The following is a 20,251-nucleotide window of genomic DNA, read 5'->3' as shown; positions in this document are numbered from 1 at the left end:
AGAAACTTTTTTTAATTTCGATTCCAGTTCCACAGTGAAAAGTTTGAGACTGAGAGTAATGTCCCTTGGCGATCAAGGGAGGTCACTCAGAATTTTCGTTTCTAGTTATCGAAGGACGTAACGGCAAGTTGTGCTGATGAGGAAGATTGGAAACTGGCACTGGCAGAACTTTGCAAGAGCACTATGATACACCAACAGAAACGAACCAGACTGGACAGTCCAATACTAAGACCGAAGGCGCAAGACATAACTGGACTGGTTTCAAGATTTTTACAAACTTTGAGTGAGTATTCGTATTGCCTATGGAACTTGGAAGATAGATTTGCTAATTATTGAGACTAGATCAGATGTATTTTTTATCTCTTGGAATACATGACTGATGAGACTAAAAAGTTTGCTTTGTTTCTTAGGTGTGTGTGTGTGTGTCACTGTGTGTGTGTCACCGTGTGTGTGTTTAGGTGTTTGCTGTTTTTCTTTATTGTTGTTGTTGCCTGAAATTGTGATTTTAACTAAGAATCCTTTTAATTTTATGATTCTGTTGTGCATATAAATAAATAGCTTTTATTCTTTCAGATTTATACCACAAAAAAACTGTCTGCATTTGGTGGGGAGGTGCCTTAACTGGTCAAAAGAAAAGTGAGCTGATTGATGGCATGGCCGTTCATCGCATTTGGATGGGAAAAGGCAAAACCAATTTCCATTCTTCAACAAGCTGAAGGTTTGCATTGGAAAACAGTAAGTGGGTTTTTTAAATGAGTTTTCAATGTAACTGACAGAACAATTTGTTGTGTAATTATTATATAATCAGTTGTGTAATGCTTGCAAAACACACACACACACATGTACACACGCATCCCCCATCCCACCCCCCTTTCCACATGTATATACATTACATACACACACAAACTCCAATTTGAACTGTACCTGTTTCAGTGGTGGACCTTTCTGGTGACCTGTAATTACTCAACTGTCTGTTGGAACATATTAGGGAAAATAATCTATCAATGTGCTTTTGTAAATTTGTTGGTTAAATCAGAATTACTTTCAATTCTGTTTCCAGTCCTTTGTGCAAATTCGTATTAATTGGACATTATTTCTTTCAGATGAAAAAAATCCTGTCTACAATCGGAGAGAGAGAGGGGGCAATGGGAGGGGGCCACAGTCTGAAGGATGGCTGTACCAAAGCATGCAGTTGGAAGGGGACAACCCATCAAGGTTTACAATTATCAGCTTTGAAAACAGTGAGTACAATTTGGTACATGTATAATTATTGCTTGCAACAGACCCACAACCCACCCACACACACTCACTCATATAAATTCATATATCAACCGTTTCTGTTTCAGTGATGGACTGGTATGATGAACTTTTCTGTCTTTAAGTTTAATAACATTTAGGAAAACATGTTGTCATTCTGTGCTTGTTTGTTTTTGTTTTTGTGATAAGGCCTAAAAAAAAAAAAGGTGTGGTTACGGTAACCCGACCTACCCTATTTTTTTGGGCCGACCCTATAACTTTTTATTACATTTGTCAAAAAACAACCCAAAAAAACCAAATAAACGAGTGCAGAAAACACAATGAAAGCGAAAGCGCCCGAGTCGCACACTTATTTCCCTGTCAACTAGGTTTAATTTGTACACGTTAGAAAAAAAGTTAAAAAAAAAAAAAGTGATTGCCTACCTTCCTACCCTATTTTATTTTGGCTATGTTACCGTAACCACACCTATTTTTTTTTTTTGCCTAACTGAGAATCCTTGTTCTCATTCCTGTGCACATGACATGTATTTATATTGACTTTTATTCGCTCAGATAACAAACAAGTCTACAATTGGTGGGAAGGTGTCTGGACTGGTGGGAAGAATGATGAGTTCATTGATGACAGATGATTGTACCAAAGTCATTCAATCAGAAGGGGGAAAAAACATCGAAGTTTCCATTGTCTGTGCTGAAAGTTCACACTGTTGACCAGTAAGTGAATTGTTTAACTCAGTGTCGTCTTTTTTACATTTAGTCAAGTTTTGACTAAATGTTTTAATATAGAGGGGGGAATCGAGACGAGGGTCGTGGTGTATGTGTGTGTGTGTCTGTCTGTGTGTGTGTGTGTAGAGCGATTCAGACTAAACTACTGGACCGATCTTTATGAAATTTGACATGAGAGTTCCTGGGAATGATATCCCCATACGTTTTTTTTCATTTTTTTGGATAAATGTCTTTGATGACGTCATATCCGGCTTTTCGTGAAAGTTGAGGCGGCACTGTCACGCCCTCATTTTTGAATCAAATTGATTGACATTTTTGTCAAGTAATATTCGACGAAGCCCGGACTTCGGTATTGCATTTCAGCTTGGTGGCTTAAAAATTAATTAATGACTTTGGTCATTAAAAATCTGAAAATTGTACAAAAATTTTTTTTTTTATAAAACGATCCAAATTTACGTTCATCTTATTCTCCAACATTTGCTGATTCCAAAGACATATAAATATGTTATATTTGGATTAAAAACAAGCTCTGAAAATTAAATATATATAACAATTAATATGAAAATTAAATTTTTGAAATCAATTTAAAAACACTTTCATCTTATTCCTTGTCGGTTCCTGATTCCAAAAATATATAGATATGATATGTTTGGATTAAAAACACGCTCAGAAATTTAAAACGAAGAGAGGTAAAGAAAAGCGTGCTATCCTCCTCAGCGCAACTACTAAACCGCTCTTCTTGTCAATTTCACTGCCTTTGCCGTGAGCGGTGGACTGACGATGCTACGAGTATACGGTCTTGCTGCGTTGCGTTGCGTTCAGTTTCATTCTGTGAGTTCGACAGCTACTTGACTAAATGTATTTTCGCCTTACGCGACTTGTTTTTTCCTGTGGTGCTTAATTTCAATATCAGTTGTGTAATGCTTGCAACATACACACACACACACACACACACACACACACACACACACACACTCTCTCTCTCTCTTTCTCTCTTGTTACAAATTGGGCTGAGACTTTTGATTTTGCATATATGTGGACTTGCGCCTGTGTGTGTGTGTGTATGCGTGTCTGTGTGTGTGTGTGTATGTGTGTATACATGGGTGTGTTTCTTAGTACATGTATTGTATGTGTTTGTTACTGCTAATGTGTGTGTATGTGTGTTTGTAAGTGTATGTGTCTGTGTGTGTGTGTGTGTGTGTGTGTGTGTGTGTGTGTGTGTGATTTAGTTTGTAATCCCAGCCATTGACTAAGAACCATTTTTCCTTCTCTATCCCAGGTTGGTATCCTGCATAAGATTATGATCACTTCAAAGTCAGGGAGCTGGGCCTGGCCATATAGTTCACACAATGTTAAGTTGAACTCCCTCACCATTACCATCATCATATTCTGTGAGGTGGACTTCACCTACGACCAGAAGTTTGACCAGCGTCAAAGAGCGAGTGCAGGCAGCTGCTAGTGCTACAGGACATCATTGCGCGCCATCTCATTAACAAGATTCAACACCTTTGCTGACCCACAGCTTCTGAATGCTGTGTTTGCAAAGCAGCCCGGCATCAAGCCTCATTTACATGGGTGCCATCATTCAGGACTAACACCAACAGTTCATAAACAAATATTCACTGTGCACACACATGTTTGGCAAAGTGGTGCAGAAAACATGCAGTCTTGCTGCTTGTTAATTTTTATTCATCGATGATTGTTTTTCATCTAGCTACTCCACAAAATATGTTAATATCTTTTGTGATAGCAAGAATCTTAATGAAATGAAGCAGAGCGCTTTTTTAAGATCTGAGAAACAAAGGGAAGTAATTGCTCTGCTATTATGACATGTGCAACAAGAGTAAGTGAGATTATGTGGAAGCAATTTTCTTGGCACCTGTGAGAATAACACGCTTTGGAATGAACAAGAGACTTTACATGCTTGTCACACGTGTATGCATTAAAAGCGCTTACATCCCTTTGTTTCTCATATTTTGTGCTACTGACTTGCTTGTATTACTGATTGTGCAAATACTTTGTATTGTTTTCATCTCTGATTTTGTCATTAACAGTGATCGCTGTCGATAATGAGTTTGCACAGCCCTATGGTATTTACCTTGATGAACCCATACCATCGCATTGTGATTGAAATTCTTAATTGCTGATCCTGTTATCGCCTTCTGATGATTTTTTTTATCAAGTTCAAACTAGTCAATGTAGCGTTGCTTCAATGAGATTAAGTCCACACATAATTTTTGTCTGCCCGATTGATAATACTATGCTGTGGTATTTTACTGAGACTGAAAAATGTGTTGTAATATTTTTTTAGTTCACATTTTCATGTTTTAGCAATTGAAGGAATTTAGTATGCATTGTTCAACATTTTAAAAGTGTTACTGTTATCAAATTAGTATTCACTTATTGAATTGGTAAAGACCTCAACAATTTAAATTTGAAATAAAATTTGTGATCTTGAATTTTCTGTGCATTAATTCAAATTTGTATTTGCAAATGTTATTTTAATGTTTTCAGGAGAACGTAAATTTAACGTTTGCATGTTAACGTTAATTTAACGTTTGCATGTGAACGTTAATTTAACGTTTGCATGTGAACGTTAATTTAACGTTTGCATGAGAACGTTTGATTATGGTTTTGTTTTGGTTAATTTTATGTTTGCATGCTAACGTTAAAAAAACGTTAAATAAACGTTAATAAAACGTTTTATTTTGGTTATTTTTATGTTAGCAAAAAACGTTAAAAAAACGTTAAATAAACGTTAATAAAACGTTTCTTTTTGGTTTTATTTTGGTTATTTTTACGTTAGCAATAAACGTTTAAAAAACGTTAAAATAACGTTAATCTAACCGTTATATTATGGTTTTATTTTGGTTTTATTTTGGTTATTTTTATGTTTGCAAAAACGTTAAATTAACGTTAATTTTAACGTTATATTATGGTTAGATTAACGTTAAATTAACGTTAGATTAACGTTAAATGTTAACGTTAATTTAACGTTTTATCACATGAGCAAATTAACGTTAAATTAACGTTAGCGGTAAACGTTAAATTAACGTTTACCGCTAACGTTAATTTAACGTTAATTTAACGTTAGCATGCTAACTGGGTCACTCCCACCCCCATCCCACTACAAACACTAATCATCTGCTTCGGCATCTCGTACTCTTTCACTCCCACCCCCATCCCACTACAAACACTAATCATCTGCTTCGGGAAACTGGTTACTGTTGGAGCCCGGTAGCTCAGTTGGTAGAGCACTGGACTTGTGATCGGAAGGTCGCAGGTTCGAATTCGGGCCGGGACGGACACGGGTCAACTTTATGTGCAGACCCAGAGACGGAAGCCATGTCCCACCCCCGTGTCATCACAATGGCACGTAAAAGACCTTGGTCATTCTGCCATAAGTGCAGGTGGTTGAATACACCTAAACACGCAAACACCTGGGTAGCGCGACTCCGTTGCTGCTAGCTTTCCACTGGGAGGAAGCGACCCGAATTTCCCAGCGATGGGACAATAAAGTAATGAAAAATGAAAATGAAAATGAAATGAAAAATGAAATAATCCTGCAAAGTCTTGGTGAAGTCAACTTCAGGCTCAATTAAGGGTTGCCTTAGGACACACACACTGTCTACACTGTCAGCTCACCCTGGGTATAAACTTCTTGGAGCTCTCTTTGTGCGGCCGTGTGACGACTCTGGGCTCCTTGTCACCGGCGTGCATTCTCTTGATGTGTTCCTTCAGTTTGTCTTTACGCTTGAACTGGCGCCCGCATGTCTCGCACATGAACTCTCGGTGTGACGTGTGGCGCAGCATGTGCAGCTTCAACTTGTCGGGGCGAGAAAACACCTGCACACAGTCAACATGGCAAGGCTAGACAGGCGCAATGGCCCAGTGGTTAACATGTTGGCCTTCCGTGAGGAAGGTTCTCATTCAAATCCCAGCCGCAGCTGGTGGGTTAAGGGTGGAGATTTGTCCGATCTCCCAGGTCAACTTATGTGCAGACCTGATAGTTAGTTAGTTGTTGCTTTTTGGGTCCAGCGGACCATATAGGCCAAATCAGGACCCCAAGACCTGATAGTGCCTTATCCCACTACGTGTGTGGTTTGATGAAAAATATGGTTCTATTCCTTTCTTGAAGTAGGTCACCCCCTTCCCTATGGGACAGTAGTGACCCAAATACAGAAAGTCCACTCCTAAGAAATTCCAACATAAATGCAAGCTTTCCATGCAGAAGAAGGACAAAGAGAATCCTGTAATTGTCCCAGCAACACTCTAGAAAGGTACCCACCCTGTTGCACTGGTTGCAGGTGTATTGCTTGTCGGAGTGGAAGCTCTTCATGTGTTTGCGGATGCAGTGGTAGTCCTCAAAGGACTTGTTGCAGTAGTCACACGTGAAGTGACCGTTGGCGTCCGCGTGTTGCGTCACGTGCTCCTTTAATGCACTGATGTGGTCGTACCCTGGAACACAGTGAATATGGATAAGCAAGGATGGCCAAATCACAACATTTTAACTCGCCAGCTGGACGAGTAACTGCAAGAAAGTCCCTAGCCCGACAGAAATGTCACTGGCCTGGTACATATGAAAGTTGCTGCATCTGATTTGAAACTTGATATTGCAACCAAAAGTGTTGCATTTGACCAGAATTTTCACTGGCCAACCGGGCGAGTTGCCAGGCGGTTTCTACTAGCTCGGCGGTTTTTTTTTACTCGCCCCTGGCCGGCGATCGGGTGGACAATTTAGCCATCCCTAGATAAGGTATCATCTAGTCCTGTAAGATTACCCTCATGGAACCTTTCTCACTGGAGAAAGAGAGCAGCCATACACTGATACAGAATGGCGCTGCCCTTGTTTGCTTTGTTTTCCCTGCATGTGTGTGTTCATGTTTCCAAGCCTTGCGACTTTCACTGTGAACTTGGGATTTTTATCTTATGTTTGTGTGCATACAGGGGTGTTCAGACACCCAGGAGAGTCTGCGCTAAGTTGACCCTGGGAAATAAATCCCGCGCTGAAGCGACAAACAGGTTTCAAAGCCAGCGCTGCTACCAACTGAGCTATCTGCTACCAACTGAGCTATCTGCTACTGACTGAGCTATCTGCTACCGACTGAGCTATCTGCTACTGACTGAGCTATCTGCTACCGACTGAGCTATCTGCTACTGACTGAGCTATCTGCTACCGACTGAGCTATCTGCTACCGACTGAGCTATCTGCTACTGACTGAGCTATCTGCTACCGACTGAGCTATCTGCTACCGACTGAGCTATCTGCTACCAACTGAGCTATCTGCTACCGACTGAGCTATCTGCTACCAACTGAGCTATCTGCTACCGACTGAGCTATCTGCTACTGACTGAGCTATCTGCTACCGACTGAGCTATCTGCTACCGACTGAGCTATCTGCTACCGACTGAGCTATCTGCTACCGACTGAGCTATCTGCTACCAACTGAGCTATCTGCTACCAACTGAGCTATCTGCTACCGACTGAGCTATCTGCTACCGACTGAGCTATCTGCTACTGACTGAGCTATCTGCTACCGACTGAGCTATCTGCTACTGACTGAGCTATCTGCTACCGACTGAGCTATCTGTTACCGACTGAGCTATCTCCCCAATGAGTAATCCATCAATGAAGCAGCCTTAACACCATTTCATTTCATTTTCATTTTCATTTTCATTACTTTATTGTCCCATCGCTGGGAAATTCGGGTCGCTTCCTCCCAGTGGAAAGCTAGCAGCAACGGAGTCGCGCTACCCAGGTGTCTGCGTGTTTTGGTGTATTCAGCCACCTGCACTTATGGCAGAATGACCAAGGTCTTTTACGTGCCATTGTGATGACACGGGGGTGGGACATGGCTTCCGTCTCTGGGTCTGCACATAAAGTTGACCCGTGTCCGTCCCGGCCCGAATTCGAACCTGCGACCTTCCGATCACAAGTCCAGTGCTCTACCAACTGTTGTGTTTGCCAAATGTGCAATGAAATGTCCAATGTGGTCATACCTACCACATGCTATTTCATGGGAAAGATTTTGTCCTCACATGGGTACAACCTGGAAAATTCCAAAAACCGGCAAAAGTTGGGGTCCAGCTTTTTTAGTATTTAAAATGCCAAAAAAACCCTCTCCTGGAAGAAAAACATCGGCAGCCGATGAAACCAAAAACCGGCTGCCGGCGTGTAGCCGGCAGAGTTGCACCCATGCATATAAAGCAGTCGCCTTGTTGGTTTGACAGGTTGGCGTGACAGGGGAGGCAATTTCTGTGAGCATCAGCATTCTCAGTTGTAAAAGGAATAGCAGTGTGTTACTAGCGTGACCATTGGTACGACTGACAAGTGTGAGCTTGAACCTTGCAAACTGTGACACGCCTTCATGACACATGACACGCCTTCATGACACAATAAGGAAGCCGTAAACTTTTCATGTTTTTTTTGGACCTCAGTTGAATGCAGGTTGCTTCAACCCTGCTTTCTTGGCATTTTATTTAAAAAACAAAAAAAATTATTACAGGATGCCTACACCTAAGGCCTCAGCAAGTCTGAGCGACATTATTCAAAGCGAGGGCTCAGACCAACTCCAGCAAAGCCATCCTCTTCTTCTTCTTCTTCTGTGTTCGTGGGCTGAAACTCCCACGTACACTCGTGTTTTTTGAACGAGTGGAATTTTACGTGTATGACCGTTTTTTACCCCGCCATTTAGGCAGCCATACGCCGTTTTCGGAGGAAGCATGCTGGGTATTTTCGTGTTTCTATAACCCACCGAACTCTGACATGGATTACAGGATCTTTTTCGTGCGCACTTGGTCTTGTGCTTGCGTGTACACACGGAGGTGTTCAGACACCGAGGAGAGCCTGCACACAAAGTTGACTCTGACAAATAAATCTCTCGCCGAACGTGGGGACGAACTCACGCTGACAGCGGCCAACTGGATACAAATCCAGCGCGCTACCGACTGAGCTACATCCCCGCCCAAAGCCATCCTCAATGCTGTGTGAGACACTCTCTTTGGGACTGAGGCTCCACACTTTGCACAAACAGCAAAGACGAAGACAAAGACAAGATAAGAGAAGAGAAGACAAGATAGGATAAGATAAGAAGAGATGAAAAAAACTTGAATGTCCATTTTTATTTTGCATGAACATGGACATTTTTCTTTTGACACCACACGAACCATACAGAGTGCTGCCTACCTTCATTACACAGAGGACACTGGTAGTACTTCTTCTCGCTGTGCGTCTTGAGGTGGCAGGCCAGGGCCGAGTTGTTCATGAAGCGCTTGTTGCAGAACTCGCAGGCCAGCGGCTTGCTCTCCTCCTCCCCGTGACACAGCAAGTGTTTCTGGAGCTTCTCCTTGCTCTGGAACGCCTGAACACACAGTCAACAGTCCTATAAACACACACCGTCAAATACAAATACCTTTATTGTCTGTGCAACAGCAAAAAAAAACCTTTTAAGATCCCCCTTCGCGCCTCCCTTTTAAGACCAAGCCGACCCTGCAGGCCCCCCACGACCCTGCAGGTCCCCCACGACCCTGCAGGTCCCCCACGACCCTGCAGGCCCCCCACGACCCTGCAGGCCCCCCACGACCCTGCAGGCCCCCCACCACCCTGCAGGCCCCCCATGACCCTGCAGGCCCCCCACGACCCTGCAGGTCCCCCACGACCCTGCAGGCCCCCCACCACCCTGCAGGCCCCCCACCACCCTGCAGGCCCCCCACCACCCTGCAGGCCCCCCACCACCCTGCAGGCCCCCCACCACCCTGCAGGCCCCCCACCACCCTGCAGGCCCCCCACCACCCTGCAGGCCCCCCACCCATCCCCCTCCCCCCCTCCTCCTTCTAGCACCCTCCATTTTTAGATGTTTGTTCATAACCTCTGTTGCGTATTCATCTGCGTTACTGAGATGCACCTTCAACAAACACCTTGTGTTTTGCTTGGACAGGCTTGTGTGACGTTATCTCCCCTGCCAACAGGCTTGTGTGACGTTATCTCCCCTGCCAACAGGCTTTTAAGTGTGTGATGTTATTTCCCCTGCCATTAAGCCAGTCATTTTCCATATTGAGGAGATACGTGCGGAGTATTTTCGTACATTTGTAACTCATCGAACTGTGACATGGTTGACAGGATCTTTTCAGTGCGCACTTTGTCTTGTGCTTGCTTTTACTGTAGTGTACACACAAAGGGAGATAAGCCACTAGCAGGTCTGTACAGAAGTTCACCTGGGAGATCGAAAAAATCTTCACCCTTATCCCACAAGGCACAGCCGGGATTCGAACCCGAAACCTTCCCAAGGACACTGACAGTATCTCTTTAAATTTGAATAGTTCCGCAAACTGCCAGCAGACACACCTTCAGGTGCTTCACTGAAAACGGCATCCCCAGCACAGAGACACTAGCAGGTGTGGGAGAATCTCAACACATCCCCAGCACAAAGACACTAGCAGGTGTGGGAGAATCTCAACACATCCCCAGCACTAAGACACTAGCAGGTGTGGGAGAATCTCAACACATCCCCAGCACAAAGACACTAGCAGGTGTGGGAGAATCAGCTGTGATTCTTCTTCTTCTTCTTCTGCGTTCGTGGGCTGAAACTCCCACGTACACTCGTGTTTTTTGCACGAGTGGAATTTTACGTGTATGACCGTTTTTTACCCCGCCATTTAGGCAGCCATACGCCGTTTTCGGAGGAAGCATGCTGGGTATTTTTGTGTTTCTATAACCCACCGAACTCTGACATGGATTAAAGGATCTTTTTCGTGCGCACTTGGTCTTGTGCTTGCGTGTACACACGGGGGTGTTCGGACACCGAGGAGAGTCTGCACACAAAGTTGACTCTGAGAAATAAATCTCTCGCCGAACGTGGGGACGAACTCACGCTGACAGCGGCCAACTGGATACAAATCCAGCGCGCTACCGACTGAACTACATCCCCGCCCCCAGCTGTGATTCAAACCCAGGACCCATATTCAGGACACGTTTTTAGCAGCACCTGACCGCATGGTGGCGCTGTTTGAGCTGTAAGTCGCCCGAAATGCCTTTCTTGAAACCCAGTCTCGACCCACCAGTCACGTGATGGCGGTAGAGTTAACGGACCGCCCTCTTGCCGCTACCATCGCTGGCTGCGTGACCCACCAGTCACGTGACGGCGGTAAAGTTAACGGACCGCCCTCTTGTCGCTACCATCGCTGGCTGCGTGACCCACCAGTCACGTGACGGCGGTAAAGTTAACGGACCGCCCTCTTGCCGCTACAATCGCTGGCTGTGTGAGACCACCGTTATTCTTTTGATGTCCCGGTGTGGATGGCTGTGTCCGCATGTGGTCTTATGCAATGGGGTGCCTCGCTGACCGTGCATCTCTCAGATGGTTTGTTTGTTTGTTTGTTTGCTTAACGCCCAGCCGACCACGAAGGGCCATATCAGGGCGGTGTTGCTTTGACATATAACGTGCGCCACACACAAGACAGAAGTCGCAGCACAGGCTTCATGTCTCACCCAGTCACATTATTCTGACACCGGACCAACCAGTCCTAGCACTAACCCCATAATGCCAGACGCCAGGCGGAGCAGCCACTAGATTGCCAATTTTAAAGTCTTAGGTATGACCCGGCCGGGGTTCGAACCCACGATCTCCCGATCACGGGGCGGACGCCTTACCACTAGGCCAACCGTGCCGGTCCTCTCAGATGGTAGGGAACCGTCAAGTGGTTATGATTTCCTTTGAAAGGATATAAATGTGCATCCTTACAAAGCAAGAAGCGAGGCAACAACCTTGATAGCCTACTTCAGGACGTGAATTTGGCAGTGAACTCGGATTTTAGACCCCTTTAGCTAAAAAGGTGATAGCCGCTATCAACCCTTCAGATTGTCCAATACTTATCAATACCGTTCCAGATCCTTTCACATGCCTTACCTTCCAACACATGTGGCACTTGAAGGGACGGTCAGGGCGCGGGGCCTTGGCGTGCTCTGCGGCGTGCTCGATGAGCGCTCGCTTGTCGTCAAACTGCACGTGACACATGGGGCACACCAGGCATGTCTCCAAGGTTACCGTGTTGTTGTCGCCCTCCACCAGTCTCACCATCTGAGATATCTCTTCTCCTGCAACGGTACACATGGAGGATTGGAGTGTGAGACAAGTTTTCCACAAACAGAAACACATATAGAGAATCACTTACACACACACACACACATGCACGCACCCATACACACACACCCAAGCAAGCAAGCTGACACACACACACAAACACACATAAATACACAGAGACACACACAAACACACATAAATACACAGAGACACACACGCACACATTCACACACACACAAGCAAGCAAACAAGCAAGCAAACACACACACACACACACACACACACACACACACACACACATACACACACCTAAATACACATGCACACACACACACACACACATAAATACACACATACAGGGTCAAATGCACAGACATTCAGAGAGGCACAGAAAAATACACTGACAACACACACACTCACACACACGCACAGGGTCAAATGCACAGATATACAGAGAGGCACAGAAATATACACTGACAACACAGACACTCACACACACGCACAGGGTCAAATGCACAGATATACAGAGAGGCACAGAAATATACACTGACAACACAGACACTCACACACACGCACAGGGTCAAATGCACAGATATACAGAGAGGCACAGAAATATACACTGACAACACAGACACTCACACACACGCACAGGGTCAAATGCACAGATATACAGAGAGGCACAGAAATATACACTGACAACACAGACACTCACACACACGCACAGGGTCAAATGCACAGATATACAGAGAGGCACAGAAATATACACTGACAACACACACTCACACACACACGCACAGGGTCAAATGCACAGACATTCAGAGAGGCACAGAAAAATACACTGACAACACACACACTCACACACACGCACAGGGTCAAATGCACAGATATACCGAGAGGCACAGACATATATACACTGACAACACACACACTCACACACACGCACACACACAGGGTCAAATGCACAGATATACAGAGAGGCACAGAAATATACACTGACATTGACAACACACACTCACACACACACACAAACCAGAGAGGCCAGAGAGACCAGAGAGGCCAGAGAGACCAGAGATGGTACCAAGTATACCAAACACAACCAAAACAACCAACCCCAACCAAACAGTCAAACATAACACCAAACCCACAAAAGACACACACAAGATATCACCCCTTACCTGCAAACTCAGAAGCGCCATTTCCATTGGCACCCGGTTCCCCAGCCTCCCCAGAATTGCCGCCAGCCAGTTTCTGTACCTCGTCCAAGCCCACGTCTTCTGCGGCGTGCGTCAGCGTGTGAAGGTTAAGGACACTGGGGTTGTCGAAGGTCAGGTTGCAGTGGGTGCACACCCACTCCTGCAGGCCACCCACCCCCCTCCCTCGCCGGCGGTACAGGGACTTGATGGTTTGCCGCAGTCGCTCCGAGCCCCCGCGCTTCTGATATTTCTTGAGCGTCCTGGATGGAGGAATGATTTATTTTTCAGGAATCCTGTGAACCACACATTTCTGGTATAGTAATCAGACCTGGGAACCCCTGTCTTGCACTAGGAGCATTCTCAAACAAACTTGGTGTAGCTCAGGTGGTAGAGCACTGGACTTGTGATCGAGAGGTCGCTGGTTCGAATCCGGGCCGGGACGGACACGGGTCAACTTTATGTGCAGACCCAGAGACGGTATCCATCTCCCACCCCCGTGTCACCACAATGGCACGTTAAAGATCTTGGTCATTCTGCCATAAGTGCAGGTGGCTGAATACACCTAAACACGCAGACACCTGGGTAGCGCGACTCCGTTGCTGCTAGCTTTCCACTGGGAGGAAGCGACCCGAATTTCCCAGCGATGGGACAATAAAGTAATGGAAAATGAAAAAAAATGTATTTTCAGACAAATAAGCTACTCCACGCAGAATTTGAACATTCATGATTCAAACATGCTTCACACGCATCTGTCACACCGTTGGTTCATCTGCTCTTAAAACAACCAAAACAACATATGACAACAACCTTAAAAAACAAAAATAAGAACAATAAAACATACGAAGTAAGAACACCCAAAGTACTCCAGACAGGCACGTCCGCCACATTCATACTGCACACACACAAACACACACACACAAGCACACACACTCTCGCGCACATGAGTTGCTGGTAAGAGATAGTAACCAATGCATCCATCACAATCCTAAAACGTATAGATAATAAAAACTTTTGGCCATAAGTATAAACAGTACGTGCGGCATCACAGAGGGTTTCAAATGATTGTGATTACATGATAAATAATAAATATATTAGAGCGTAAGTGCATGTCACTCTGCTGCTTGTGACAAGGATCTACACTTTATGGACAGTGCCGCCACCACTAGACTTATTCACACAAACCTCCACACACACAGACCAGCACAGCACAATAATACATCACGTACTTGTTGATATAGATGCTGGTCGATTTCTTCTTCCATTGGTATCCACCGCCGGCATCTCCGTTCTGAAATCATGAAGAGGGTAAACTTTAGTCAAAAATTAATTTCCTCCGAAAGCCGTGTATGCATGGCTGCCTAAATGGCGGGGTAAAAACAGTCATACACGTAAAAATCCACTCGTGCAAAAAACACGAGTGAACTTGGGAGTTTAAGCCCATGAACACAGAAGAAGAAGAAGAAGAAGAAGAAGTCTAAAAATATAATAATAATAACACGAGAATTTATAAGACGCACATATCTCACCACAAGGCGACTCAAGACTCAAGTATAAATATGATTTATACTATCTGCACAGAAACATTTACTTTTCTCAAAACACCAGTGTAGTTTTCTTGAACTTTTTTTTGTTTGTTTGTTTGTTTGCTTAACGCCCAGCCGACCATGAAGGGCCATATCAGGGCGGTGCTGCTTTGACATATAACGTGCGCCACACACAAGACAGAAGTCGCAGCACAGGCTTCGTGTCTCACCCAGTCACATTATTCTGACACCGGACCAATCAGTCCTAGCACTAACCCCATAATGCCAGACGCCAGGCGGAGCAGCCACTAGATTGCCAATTTTAAAGTCTTAGGTATGACCCGGCCGGGGTTCGAACCCACGACCTACCGATCACGGGGCGGACGCCTTACCACTAGGCCACCGTGCTGGTCTTTCTTGAACTATGTCAATAGAACAATGTGGGGAAATAACTCTGTTGGGTTTGTATGGGGTGTGAAGGAGTGAATACCCTTGCTTTCGGTGAGGCAAGCTTCCTACACATGCTCCTTGTCCGTGCACTTCTGGCACACCCCTCGCTAGTGACTTGCCTTTGTCTCACTTCTTCTTCTTCTTCGTTTATGGGCTAAGACTCCCACGTTCACTCATGTTTTTAGAACGAGTGGAATTTTACGTGTATGACCGTTTTTACCCCGCCATTCAGGCAGCATACGCCGATTTCGGGGGAGGCATGCTGGGTATTTTCGTGTTTCTATAACCCACCAAACTCTGACATGGATTACAGGATCTTTTCCGTGCGCACTTGGTCGTGTGCTTGCGTGTACACACGAAGGGGGATAAGGCCCTAGCAGGTCTGCACATAAGTTGACATGGGAGATCGGAAAAATCTCCACTCTTAACCCACCAGGCGGCAGTGACCGGGATTCGAACTCACGACCTCCCAATTAGGAGGCCGACGTCTTACCACCACGCCACTGCGCCCGTCTCCTTTGTCTCACCAAAAGCAAGGGCATTCACTCTTTCACAATCCATACAACCCGACAGAGTTATTTCCCAACATTGTCTATTGATGATGATTTAGTGCAGAAAATATTTCCAATTCCATATACTTGAATTACATGCCATTTCTGTGAAAAATCAGAAAAAAATTTGATTTTGGGGGACTTTCACAGATAAGTGTTATGTTTGGGTCTTTTTTTCTGGCACACTTACACCTCCTTTAACAAACACACCACCACCACCACCATTCTCATGTACTATTAATTCTATCACTTTAACAAACACACCACTACCACCATCATTCTCATGTACTATTAATTCTATCACTTTAACAAACACACCACCACCACCACCATTCTCATGTACTATTAATTCTATCACTTTAACAAACACACCACCACCACCACCATTCTCATGTACTATTAGTTCTATCACTTTAACAAACACACCACCACCACCACCACCATTCTCATGTACTATTAATTCTATCACTTTAACAAACACACCACTACCACCATCATTCTCATGTACTATTAATTCTATCACTTTAACAAACACACCACTACCACCATCATTCTCATGTGCTATTAGTTCTATCACAACACTAAACCAGGCAAAATGTAATCAAAATAACGCAAACAATAGCAAAACACAGCCCCACCTGTTTTGATCAACTTTTCAACAGCTGGTGCTTTCCCTGCCCACCCCCCACCCCCCCCCCCCCCCCCCTCCACCTGTGCCCATCACCCCACTAGAATGCACAGCACTACATATGGTGCGCCAAATTGATATTACTATCGTTAACTGTTATATAGGGTTTTGAAACTATCGTTAACTGTTATACAGAGTTTTGAAACTATCGTTATCTGTTAGATAGAGTTTCAGAAACTCTATATAACAGCTAACGATAGTTTTATCAAAAGCGCGTCGGTATCGTTCCCAAAACGGGAAAACCCTGAAATGCCATTGCAAAACTGTCTTTTTGCTACGAAATGTACATTTTAACTAGAAACACAATTTAAAAAACTACAACATTAGTTATTGACCGTTCTTCTGTTGTCGTCTTCTCAAATCATTGTTGAGTTTGTTTAATATTAGCTTTATCATATCATTTGTACTTTCGGCCGTACCGTTTTCCACGTGTGCGGTTTGAAGTTTCAAACTGACCCGCCGCACACAGCGCGGTAGCTGGAACGGGTCAAGCTGACACTGACCAATATTTCTGTGAAAACAGGAAGCGTGCTAGCTGTAACGAAGATTTGATTCCTTGATTAAACGAAGCAGTGAAATGATGGACTTATCAGACGACAGTTAGTTCAATATGATCTACTAAATGTTGTAGTAATTTAGTGCAAATTCGCTCGAACGAAACGTTCAGCAGCCATTTTGCTGGCATCGAAACATCCGACCACGCCATCGCTATTTTTAGAAACTCTATATAACAGTTAACGATAGTAATATCACTTGCGCGCATCATGCCGCCGTTTTGCGAAACCCTCGTTATCTGTTATTCATAGTTTTAGCAATAGCGCGTTTGTACGCGCTATTGATATAACTCTAAATAACAGTTAACGATAGTTTCGAAACTCTATTTAACAGTTAACGATAGTTTCGAAACTCTATATAACAGATAACGATAGTTTCGAAACTCTATATAACAGTTAACGATAGTAATATCAATTTGGCGCACCATAACTACACTACACACATCACCATCAAACCACGCACACAGCTCACCTGTTTATTCCTCGTCTTCAGCAGCTGGGGTTTTCCCTGTCCCCCCACTCTCCTCTTTCCTCGTCTATCCCCTTCCTCCTCCCCCTCTGCCTCCTCCTTTTCCTCCTCCGGTCCAGTCTCCTCCCGCTCGTGTTCCAGCAGATGGCGCTGGAGGGCGAGCGGTGTGCGGAAGCGGCGAGAACAGGCGCTGCACTGGAAGCGAGACGTCCGCTGGTCCATCAGGGCCCAGTCGCTCTCCGTCAGCTCGTGAGCCTTCAGGCCCAGTCGCTCAGCGTAGTGCGCTGCATACCACACCTGTACACGTTACACACACAATGTTAATCATCTTATGTTGGCTAAGGAGTTCTCTGTCAGCTCGTGAGCCTTCAGCCCCAGCCGCTCCGCGTAGTGCGCTGCATACCACACCTGTACACGTTACACACACAATGTTAACCGTCTTTTGTTGGCTAAGGAGTTCTCTGTCAGCTCGTGAGCCTTCAGGCCCAGTCGCTCAGCGTAGTGCGCTGCATACCACACCTGTACACGTTACATACACAATATTGACCATCTTTTGCTGGCTTTGACAACAACAATGTTAACCATCTCTTGTTGGCTAAGGATTTCTCCACTTCTCCTTCTTCGTACACAAGTTGAAATTCCCACAATTTGAACGCCGCTCTCTGGGGGAGCATACTTTGTATTTTTGCGTGTACACAAGAAGGGAGATAAGGCACTAGCCGGTCTGCACATTCGTTTACCTTGGAGATCAGAAAATCTCCACCCTTAACCCAGGCGTGGCCAGGATTTGAACCCACCACCTTCCGCTTGGGAGGTTGGCGTCTTATCCACTAGGCGGGGATATAGCTCAGTCGGTAGCGCGCTGGATTTGTATTCAGTTGGCCGCTGTCAGCATGAGTTCGATCCCAGGTTCGGCGGAAATTTATTTCACAGAGTCAACTTTGTGTGCAGACTCTCTTCGGTGTCCGAACCTCCCCCCGTGTACACTACATTGGGTGTGCACGTTAAAGATCCCACGATTGACAAAAGGGTCTTTCCTGGCAAAATTGCTTAGGCACAGTTAATAATTGTCTACCTATACCTGTGACTTGGAATAATAGGCCGTGAAAGGTAAATATGCGCCGAAATGGCTGCAATCTACAGGCCGTATAAAATTTCATCTCACACGGCATCACTGCAGAGCGCCTAGAACTGTACCCACGGAATATGCGCGATATAAGCGTCATTGATTGATTGATTGATTGATTGATTGATTGACTACTGTGCCCGTCTAGGAAGCAAACACTTTCCTGCAGACAGTGACAACATGGTGGAGGCTTTCTTTGGAGTTTTCTGACAATGACTTGAACATTGAGCCAGCACAGCCACCAAGCACAGATTTATGTTCAACATCAAGGTGTATTCTGTATTTCAGGTGACAACAAAATGACAGTAAAGCCCCTTTTCAAACATCCTCCAGTCACAAATACAGTGGAACCCCCTCTCAAGGCCTACAAACATCCTCCAGTCACAAATACAGTGGGACCCCCTCTCAAGGCCTACACACATTGGAGAAAGTGAGGTGTTAAAAAAGGAGGGAGTCTTAAAGTTAAAACAGGGGTAAATTTGCAGAGGCTATGAACAGAAAATGTGAAAAAGCTGGGTCCTATACGGGAGGTAGTCTTTAAGGGGGCACCCACCTTGAGTTCATGTCGCGGTTCAATGGTCTTGATGACGGTGAAGTAAATGTCGTGTCCGTGTTGATAGGCCACCATGTTCTGCTCAGAGTAGGTGGCAGCCGGGCGTACGAACATCATCCAGTTACACTTGTTCTCGTCACTTGTCTCAAAGTAGCCCTTCGTTCCCTCCGCCCTCTCCAGCTGCACACATGTAACAGTTCACACTTTTTGTATTTCTGACCTAAATATGACATTTTACATGGACCAAGACCGTCATTGCTCTATAAGAATGCCCTAACGGTTGAGGTAAACATTGAATGTCGAGATCTGTGTCAAACTCATGTTTTGGTCAAAAATACGAAGAACATGCATGCATTTATCAATTTTTATTATAATTTCTCTAACATTTTTACAATTCAACGCATATAAACACGCACTCTTTTGTAGTCTCAGCTTGCCACCAAAATATGAGTTTAAGTCAGCATCTGATGTCAAACGGTTTAAACAATACACACACACACACACACACTCACAACCAAACAAAGTATCATACTTACAGCCAGGATGAAAGTCTTGTTGACAACCTCATCAGGGGAGTTAACAAGCTCCCCAACAAAGGGACCGAACTGTGTCATCTTGGGGATCTGCTTCTTGGCAAACACGCCCATGTCTGAAAAACAACCATCACACCATGTCATTCTCTCCTCTCCTGTCTGTAGTTGGAACTGCAGGTTTACTGCAGTCTCGAATCACTAGGCAAGCTAAAGCTTGTATCACACGCTGCAGTCTCGCTATGATTTACACTGTCACACTACGCGATGGCATTACGGTTGCCTTACACCAACCCTAGAATGAGATCTGTAATCCCATCGCCCACTTCACAACTAGTTTGCGACTTATTGCTTGTAGATAATCTCTGCCCGCTTACAAAAAAATCACTTACAGGGTGACCCCCAAAAGTGCCATCCACTAAAATGCTCATAACTCTAATCTAACATGTGTTTAGTAAAGTACTTCATATTTAGTGTACATTGGCTTCAGATATAGAATGATAATGTCCCAAAAATTGAAGTATGTAGGTCCGTGTCAATCCTATTCACCTACAT

General features: G+C 44.7%; 1 protein-coding gene and 1 long non-coding RNA gene across 3 annotated transcripts in view; one reads left to right on the top strand and one right to left on the bottom strand.

Moving 5' to 3' along the window:
- Positions 1 to 20,251, bottom strand: part of LOC138974056 (PR domain zinc finger protein 10-like) — a 46,510-nt gene that overhangs the window by 16,538 nt on the left and 9,721 nt on the right. For both annotated transcript variants that reach the window (XM_070346766.1, XM_070346767.1), the window contains exons 10-18: positions 19,703 to 19,815; positions 19,167 to 19,346; positions 17,491 to 17,784; positions 14,479 to 14,540; positions 13,235 to 13,512; positions 11,886 to 12,073; positions 9,167 to 9,341; positions 6,269 to 6,438; positions 5,626 to 5,826 (exon numbers count right to left, since the gene is read on the bottom strand). In XM_070346766.1, the coding sequence (XP_070202867.1) occupies positions 5,626 to 5,826; positions 6,269 to 6,438; positions 9,167 to 9,341; positions 11,886 to 12,073; positions 13,235 to 13,512; positions 14,479 to 14,540; positions 17,491 to 17,784; positions 19,167 to 19,346; positions 19,703 to 19,815 (1,661 nt within the window). The remainder of the gene's footprint in view (positions 1 to 5,625; positions 5,827 to 6,268; positions 6,439 to 9,166; positions 9,342 to 11,885; positions 12,074 to 13,234; positions 13,513 to 14,478; positions 14,541 to 17,490; positions 17,785 to 19,166; positions 19,347 to 19,702; positions 19,816 to 20,251) is intronic.
- Positions 143 to 4,683, top strand: LOC138974054 (uncharacterized). The gene is made up of 5 exons (XR_011458278.1): positions 143 to 283; positions 574 to 735; positions 1,104 to 1,241; positions 1,810 to 1,968; positions 3,260 to 4,683. It is a non-coding gene; the product is annotated as an uncharacterized lncRNA (long non-coding RNA).

Source organism: Littorina saxatilis, linkage group LG8 (assembly GCF_037325665.1).
Source record: "Littorina saxatilis isolate snail1 linkage group LG8, US_GU_Lsax_2.0, whole genome shotgun sequence".
Lineage (NCBI taxonomy): Eukaryota > Metazoa > Mollusca > Gastropoda > Littorinimorpha > Littorinidae > Littorina > Littorina saxatilis.
The sequence above is the reverse complement of the archived record's forward strand: the minus strand, read 5'-3'. Positions and strand labels throughout refer to the sequence as shown.